Below are 9,063 nucleotides of genomic sequence, written 5' to 3'. Positions count from 1 at the left end.
GTGTGCTGCAGTCCCTGGGGTGGCAAAAAGTCAGACACCACTTAGTAACTGAACAACAAAGGTTAGCCAAGGAGTGGGATATTCCCAGAGGGTAAGTTGTATAGAATAAAAGGAAGAGGCACAGAGGGAAGCCTAAGGAAAACACAATGAGGATGACTGGTTCAGAACAAGCCAGAGGGGTTATGCCTTAAGTGGTCACTATGAAATGGGCCACAGCTCTATCAAGAGCATTAGTCCCTGACAGATCCTTGGTGGATTAGGATAGGGTGAGGATAGGTGAGCTGGCTTTCAGAATTCAGCAATGGTCCAGACAGGAGTCCTTTTAAAGGCAGTCTTAGCTTCTGATAATTAGAAAATCTCCAACCAGTCCGAAATCAGGGGTGGGAACTGATGATATGGCTGCAGATTCAGGGCTCCCAAGAGCCGACGCTAATACATAACCCAACTCAGGTGATACAGACACTTTAGCAACTTGAAGATACAGAAAGTTCACTTAATCACAATTTGTACGGTGTGCGTGCTCCGTCATGTTCAACTCTTCGTGACCCCATGGACTGTAGCCCACCAGGCTCCTCTGTCCATGGGGTTTTTCAGGCAAGAACGCTGGAGTGTGTTGCCATTTCCTCCTCCAGAGATCTTCCTGACCCAGGGATTGAAACTGTCTCCTGGATTGGCAGGCAGATTCTTTACCACTGAGCCACCTGGGAATTTTAGAAATAGCATCCACACATTCAGAAGGAAGGGGGTAGAGCTAATAGGTATGCTATTAGTAATTAAAATCATTTTAACAAATTGTTAACAAAATCTATTAATGAGACCATCCAGTCTATTTCGTAGCTAAAAACTTACCAGACCTGATTATGTTGTAGCCATGTGTTCCGGGAAACAAACTCACTCAGGACAATGCAGATGGTGAAGTGCAGTTTATTACACTGGCCAAGGCAGAGTCTCCTCTTAGCCAAGGACCCTGACCAGTTTTTGTGAAAACCTTATATACCCTAAGTGTAAGTGCCCAAACCCACCTCCCCAAATTCCCTGAAACTAGTCAGAACAGAGGAAGAGAAAGATACGATCAAAGTTAACCCGTGATTCATATGCCTTAAGCCTAGGTAGTTAACAGTGGACAATTATCAAAAGGCCTGTGGTCACACCCCAATAAGCATAATAGAACTTATGATTCTGTTTGGTTACACAGATAATTAGCGTATTCTTTTAGGCAATGGAGAGTCTAGGTATGAGCCCTGGGGTTCTTCCATCCGGGGGACCTGGTTTTCCAGTTGGTATGTCATTTCCATAGATACTGGGCATACAGCTCAAAGTTCACAGTCCAGCCCATGATGGAGTCCTGCTTTCAAGATGGAGCCTGTTCTGTTTCCTCCTTCAATGAACTCTTCTCAGAGGAGTCACCAGGCACTGAAATCCATTGTAATTCTTAAGAAGTTTTGCAGCTACTTAAATCTACAATGTCCAAGCATTTTTATTCCACAACATATTAAAAAACTTCAGTCATCTACTAACAATTCTCACCTCAAGGCCTTGAGCCTAAGTCCTCATGGAAAGTTCTTCTCACCAATATCTGATCAGCAAAGCTGTCCAAATGTCATCCCACTAGAAATGCTTTCTTGGCCCACCCTGCTTAAAAACAGTAAACCCTTCCCAATCACATACTTGGTGAGGAATATATACACACTATCTCAGACTAATTACATGGTCTGTCTTCAGTTAACTGCTGTTTATCTGCTTATCTTTCAATTTTTGAGAGGGGGAAAAAGATGTATTAAAATCTGCAATTGCAATTTGGTATTCCTATTGCTCTCTTCAGCACTCTATTCTTGTTCAATATAAACTAAGGTATAAGTAAGTGCATGTAAGTCAACAGTAGACATAGCTTCTCATTATTTTTGAGATGACTGAGATAACAGTTTCAAGTGTACAGCACAATTCACTGTATGTACATACTGCTATATAATCATAGTAAGCCCAGTTAATATGTATCACTACAGTTAAAAAATTTTCTATTTACCATTTATAGTGTTAAATTTGTATTTTTATCAATGTATATGTAATTCCTCTTTGCAACTGTATTATGCATTAAATTCTATTCAAACTATTACTCCACCTTTATTCTGGTTCGTATTAGCTTGCTATATTTCTATCTCCATGCTCTTATTTCAATTTTCAAGTGTATGAACAATTTTAATACAATCTAAGAATCTGAGTTTAACCCATCAGAATTTTTCATCCACTGTAATCTGTGTTCCTCTTTTTCTGCTTTCCACCAGATAAATTTTCCTTTTATGTTTGTAGTTTTTAATAATCATATTCATGTTTGTGCATAGTGAAAAATCCATCAATTTCTTTATCTTTTCAATGTCTGTAACGTCCTCTTAAGGCACTTCAGCTCTTAAGTCTATACCTCCAACTCTAGCCTTGATGGTAATGCCTAGAATTTTGTTACCTTAAAAATAGGTTGATAACAGTCAACTCTGCAAAGTTACTCGATCACTCTTCTCGTTTCATCTCTAGGAGCATCTTCCTGATTTTGTTACCTCTTAATATTGTTCCAAAAGTATTTTCTACCAGGACCTTTCTAAGGCAAATCTGAGGTTTATATGACTAAGGATATTTTTAAATGCTGTCATATTCTAATGCTAATTTGCTTGGATATACAATTTTAAGCTCAAAGTAACTTTTCTTCAGTCCTTAAAAAGCCTTTCATCTTCTTACATTCAATAATGCTTTTCAGAAACCTGATTTTTCTTCACAGGAATCACTACCTGACATTATAATGATTTGTTTGCTCTCCCCCTACTAAAATATAAACTCCATGAAAAGAAGGACACTTTTGTTCACTACTGTGTTTGTCATACCTGGAACGATGTCTGACACACAAAAGATGCTCAACAAAACATAGACTGGATTATATATAGCTTTTTACCCTGTAGGCTTTGCCTGCTAAATCCATTCCTCAAGAAAGAAACCAGGAATTTCCTAACAGGCCAGTGTTTAGGATAGTCTGTGCTGCCACTGCAGGGGGCACAGGTTCCACCCCTGGTCAGGGAAATAAAACCCACAAGCCACGTGGCAGGGCCAGAAAAGGAAGAAACCACAAGACACCTAAAGGCAAATTCTGAAGTCATGACACAATCACACGAATCTTTGCCTTTTCCTATCTGTTCCGATAAACCTGGCAAGTTCAAAGGACTTCTCCTGCTGAGACTAGAGATCTCACTAAATACTTAGCTCTCAGATGCATCTCCTTTAGCTTTCCAAAACTAAAAGGTCCTCTGCCCAACTTGGGATAGGGTGGAGGGACATGACTGAGCGACACAATACAAAACCCTTAGGAAAAAGGATCCCTACCCACATTCCAGGTTTACAATGCTCACACCTAAAGTGGGATGGGAGGAGATAGATACCAGCTCTATACACAGAGGAACACACCTCTGGGCCTCACTAACCCCAGTGGCACTCACGTCCTGCCTCTACACCTCCACTGTGCCCACCCTATGTAACTCAGAAACTCCAACGGTCCCAGTGGAATCCTTTTTAAAGACTGCTATTGAAAGCACAATTTCCACATAAATTATGATTAACTGGCACCTTTTAAAGAAATGGCATTTACTGATAGTAACATGAAAAATTACATGTTTCCCAGGGTATTTAGTGACAAAGATAGCCTACTTCTAATATTATTAAAACACTAAAAAGAAGCCAAACTGTTGTGGCACTAATATTGGTAGGTGGTTATTTTTTTAAAAACAAACTTGTAAAACTATGATAATTTTGTATTCTCTCAAAGAAAGACCTTGCAAAAATATTTTGATAGTGTAAAGCTATAAAAAAACACAAGCAATTTTGATAGTGTGAAGCAATAACACAAACACAAGTAAGTACAAAATAATTTATTACAGTATTATATAGGTTGGCTTTATTTTACAGTGAATTCTTTTCTCTCAACAATTATGAATCTAAATATAAACAGCGTGAAGGAAAACAATTTTAATTAGAAGTTTCTCTAAATAAAATCTCTTTTGAATTTATATTTGTCTTAAAAGGAAGTATTAATGTTACAGACATATTTATATGGTTCTGAAAAAAACATTCAATGATGCCATTACTGTTTTCTGTACAAGACAGAACAAAAGCTGCTGCTGCTAGTGCTAAGTCACTTCAGTCGTGTCCGACTCTGTGTGACCCCACAGATGACAGCCCACCAGGCTCCCCCGTCCCTGGGATTCTCCAGGCAAGAACACTGGAGTGGGTTGCCATTTCCTTCTCCAAGAACAAAAGCTATCCCCCACTAAATATTGCTCAACAACACCATGTTTTAATAGTTACACTGCTGCAGGGAGGAAGCCAACCCTGACTCCATGTAGGAAATGGTTTCTTTGACTTGCTTTTGTTTGATCACACTTAAGGATCACACTTAATGGGTTGGCTGGAGGACCCTGGCCCTGTGCTGTGCTTGCCGATAAACTAAGGTTCTTTGTTCAGAACCCTGTCCACCTGCAGATGGCAGAAGGGAGAAATTAACACATCCTCTGACTGAAGCTTGCCATTCTGAAAGATGCTTGCAAGACTAACAGTCTTTTTACTTTGCTTCCTCAGCTCCCCCCATCCCTGATCTATAAAAGAACCTGGCATCCAGACCCTGTAAGATGGTTATTTTGAGGCATTGGCCTGCCATCTTCTCGGTCGGCTGCTTTCCAGATAAAGTCTCTTCCTTGTCTCAACAGCTCGTCTCTGGGATTCACTGCCCTGTCGGGTGGCAAGCAGAGTGAGCTTGGACTCGGTAACAAAACTAGCTGATGGTCTAGATTCTCATTGTGCTGATATTAAAATGTATTTAATAGTCAATGTATAGCTGTAACAGTAAGACTATCTCACTGAAATCTGTCTTCTGCCCCGTCAAGCCCTCCTGAAGCACACTACTCATATATAGACTACTTAAACTCCTTGGGGACACACAAAGCGATTTAGTCAAAAAAGCATAGCTCTCGCCTGTGGGTCAAGACTGACCTAGACATGCAACAAAGACACTACTGAACTTCCATGGGTAAGAGGCAAACGGATCCCCACACCCTGAAGCATCAACATAACAACTGCACTACCCTTATTCAACAGGCAATAGCATTTTCATGGATATTAAGAAAATGGTGCATCAGAACAAATTAAGGTGGACAAAGTATCACACTAAAGTTAAGCTTTAGATAAACATTTGCCAAAAGGAGTTCCATACCATTTCTGACATACAGTTAATACTTGAATATTGATGTGCTTTAAAAAACAGACAGACAATAACAAAACAAACCAAGAAGGGATCAAAACATAAAATTCTGAAATGAAACCTGAATCTAAAGAAAATAATACAGTGGAGCTGGATTCAACTTAGGTTAATTAAGAAATTATCATCGTTACAATATGAAGTGACAGCAACCATCACCATGTTGATAAGTGAAAAATTTAAGACAACTGTACAAGAACAAACAGGTAATTTAAACAGATTTTTACGTAAAGTGGCAGAGTCAGATAAAGAATAAAATAAGCTTACAGAATACTCCATTCAAAAAAATGATATCCATTACAGCTGACCTTTGCGCAAAGCAACAGTTAGGTGCTCTGACCCTCCCTGTAGTCAAAAATACACATACACTAATAGCCTGCCGCCTGTGCACACACAGTTCCTCCCTACCTGGGTTCTGCATCAGATTCAACCAACCACAGATCACAGAGTAAGGTAGTATTTACTACGGAAAAAATCAACACGTTAAGTGGATCCTTGCAATTCAAACCCATGTTGTTCAAGGGTCAATGGTATTTCATTTCCTATCTGTATTAAAATACAAGCTGGAAGAGAAACGTTAACCTGAATTCAGCTTTGAGTCTAAGAGAAGTCAGCTTTCTAGAGGATTTCAAGTTTCATTTGCCAAGACATCACAGTTGGCTGTGGGGTTCAGAGCCGCACCATGCCTGCCGACTTCGCTCAGAGCGGGCAGGAAAGCAGGAGTGAAGGGGAGCAGCTTGTGACAGGCCATCCTGTACTCCTCATACTGGGAGTGGCAGCTCCCAAAGCTGCCATCGAGCAGCGCCTCAGAAACCTTTATTAAAGTCTATGTAAACAAGGAAAAAGAGAAAATTATTTAAAAAATAGTCTGGTTAATAATCACCTTAATCAAAAGATGCAGTTTGTTAATTAAGCAACAGAAAATCAACAAGGCCTCACTCTAAGGTAACTTCTTGCTGTCTATAACAAGTAATCAGCACAAAAAGGAACATTAAAAAATCAGTTCTATGAGGCCTTGAAAAAGCAACAGAATTCTAATACTTTAAAAAGGTGAATCTCTGAAACTATAATCATTTAAATGGAGTCGCTCGGTCGTGTGTGACTTTCTGAGACCGCCATGGACTGTAGCCTACCAGGCTCCTCCGTTCATGGGATTTGCTAAGCAAGAGTACTGGAGTGGGTTGCCATTTCTTTCCCCAAGGGATCTTCCCAACCCGGGGATCGAACCCGGGTCTCCCACATTGCAAGCAGACGCTTTACCCTCTGAGCCACCAGGGAAGCCCATGATCATTGAACGTGTCCTTTATCAACAGTAACAGTTCCCATTTACTGAGTGCTTACTACATGTCAAGCACCTCACAGTTCACTATTTCAGTTAACTGTTATGCTAACTCTAAGATGGACCGTCTTTTCATCCTCAACTTATAAATGAGGAAAAGGACGTTAAAGAGGTAAATTACCTAACATGATACAGCTCAGAGTGAGCAGAGCTGAGATTCAAATCCAGTCGTAACTCTGAAGACCCACTCAGGAATTACGTTGCAGAGATGTTTTGTTAGCTCACTCGGTATCCACAATCTGTGGCAATCAGTTGGTGAAAAATCTTACCTTTACATTTTTATCTTTTATAGCTTCATCCAGTCTAGTGGCAATAGCAATTGCTTTCTCTTGCCTTGACTTGTCCAGAAAATACATCATTTTAGCACCTGAAATACCAAGACATTTCAAAAGCAGTAAATGTGGACGTCTTACATTTGATTTGAACCGACCAGTGACTTAAAATACAGCTCCAGGTACCCAGTCAGCAGTGGGCTGCACAGTGGCCTTTTTTCCCTAACTCCCTATTCCATGATATCCCACTGACAGCTTGGGGCCACAAGAAAATTATTAGTATTACGTTTAGACACACACACAAAGGCCCCTACAAATTGGGGCTTTTTCTGTGACAAAGAGATGGCTGTGAAACATTTACCAGGAGACCAGGGTTAACAACCCCATCCCCCCGAAATGTTAAACATGGGCTACCCCTGTGGCATCAGTCAATATTTCAACTAAAATCATTTTTGAAACATGACACTCTAAAATAAAACACCTAAGGAACAAACTATTACCAGAGTAGTGTGACAGACGGACAACAGGAAAATCTTTGCATGCTCATGAAGAAAGTAATTTTTAAAGCTATTTTAAAGTAAAATCCAATTTATGTTCCCCCTATAAATTCATGGTCCATGTTCATTTTTTATTGGTCTTTTATTAATTTATATTATTATTAATCTATAAGATTAGTATGTATATTATTAGCTTTAATCAGTTACACATCTGTGAATATTTTCCCTTCTTGGCCTTTTGACTTTCTTTATGGCGTTTTTTTTGAGTGAAGTAAAAATGATCTTTTTCTGAGAACATAATGTTTAGAAAGGCATTTCCCGTTATTACAACAAAGAAATATCTCCTTCCATTATCCTGTGTTGTTGATGAGAAGTTCTTACCTGCCCTTACTACCAAGAAGTGCTATAATTTTTCACAGGAATTAACTTTTTTCATAGATAACAGAACCAAGCAGTTTCCCTTTACAACAAGAAAGCTTAGGTTAAAATATTTAAATCTGTGGCTTAAAGTAGGCGCATAGTTAATTACATTATGTACTTCATTTATTTTGTCCCCAGTTCTGTTTCCAGTCTTTTTCTAGCTTGCATTTAATGCTACCTTGTCATTTTATGAATTTGTAATAGACTGCCTAAAATCCTTCCTGTAACAGGGCAGGATATAGTAAGTCCTCAAAACACAGAATATACAAAGTAATAAAAATACAAGAAAAAAATAAGTCTCACATAACCTCAACATTCAAAGTCAACCATTAAAGCTTTAATACACGCTTGTCTTCAGCTTTTCTGCTATGGGTATTTTCACAGCTGAGACTGTATTATACGTCAAGTCTGTCTATACACTGCTTGCCCCTGTTGTGAATCTTTTGAACAGACATCACTTCCTATCACCACCTGGTGGTCCATCCTATAGACCTACTACTGTTCCCCCTGTAACTGGACATTCATTAGATTTGCTTCCGTCCTTTTCCTCATCCTTACACACAGAATTCCAGTTAATACCTTTGGCCTTAAAACTCTTTCTTTGCTTTGGATTCTTTAAAATTATTTACACAAGTATGAATAGCTATAGCAGAAGACAAAGTTCTTGATAAGAACGACAAACTGTTCTCCTACTTGGTCAGGCCAGTTCACACCTGCAGCAGTAAAATACAAGGCTGCTTATACACTACAGCTTTTCCCTACTTTAGCCTCCTTTTTTCAGACACGAATAGCCTTTCCTTTTAGGTGGTAGGTTAGGTTAGAGATCTTTCTTATTCTCAGGGGAGGCTTGTACTGCTGTGAACTTCTCTCAAGAGTTGCTTTGGCGGCATCCCATAGATTCTGTATGGTTGTTTAAAAATAATCTTTCCTAATCTGAAAGATCAAAATGGTACTGTGTGCTTTTTCTCTGATAGTTTGATCATCTTGCTAAACTTTTTTTTTTTTTTCATCACATTCTAACTTTTTGCCATAAACATTTTAACCCTGGGAGCTAAATACCAACCTGAAAGCAGATGCTGAAGAGAGGTAGAATTATGTTTGAGAAAATCCTCATTAAAACTTTCCAAGTCCTTGTTAACAAATATTTTCTGCATTTCCTGAGATAGAACTTTGCTCACGATGTCTGGAAGGTTACTGTGATTAGACACTATAAAAACAGAACATTTGTAGTTTACAGTATGTTTGGCC

The 9,063-nt window shown here is 39.1% G+C and overlaps 1 protein-coding gene across 1 annotated transcript in view; it reads right to left on the bottom strand.

The window, feature by feature from the left end:
* Nucleotides 1-5,544: 5,544 nt before the first annotated feature.
* The window catches only part of NAA16 (N-alpha-acetyltransferase 16, NatA auxiliary subunit), a 62,000-nt gene continuing 58,481 nt past the window's right edge, over nt 5,545-9,063 (bottom strand). The window contains exons 18-20 of the mRNA XM_068984347.1: nt 8,879-9,022; nt 6,896-6,993; nt 5,545-6,113 (exon numbers count right to left, since the gene is read on the bottom strand). Coding sequence (XP_068840448.1) covers nt 5,916-6,113; nt 6,896-6,993; nt 8,879-9,022 — 440 coding nt within the window. The 3' untranslated portion in view covers nt 5,545-5,915. The remainder of the gene's footprint in view (nt 6,114-6,895; nt 6,994-8,878; nt 9,023-9,063) is intronic.

This window comes from Capricornis sumatraensis, chromosome 12, assembly GCF_032405125.1.
Source record: "Capricornis sumatraensis isolate serow.1 chromosome 12, serow.2, whole genome shotgun sequence".
Classification (NCBI taxonomy): domain Eukaryota; kingdom Metazoa; phylum Chordata; class Mammalia; order Artiodactyla; family Bovidae; genus Capricornis; species Capricornis sumatraensis.
This window is presented reverse-complemented; position numbering and strand designations above follow the sequence as displayed.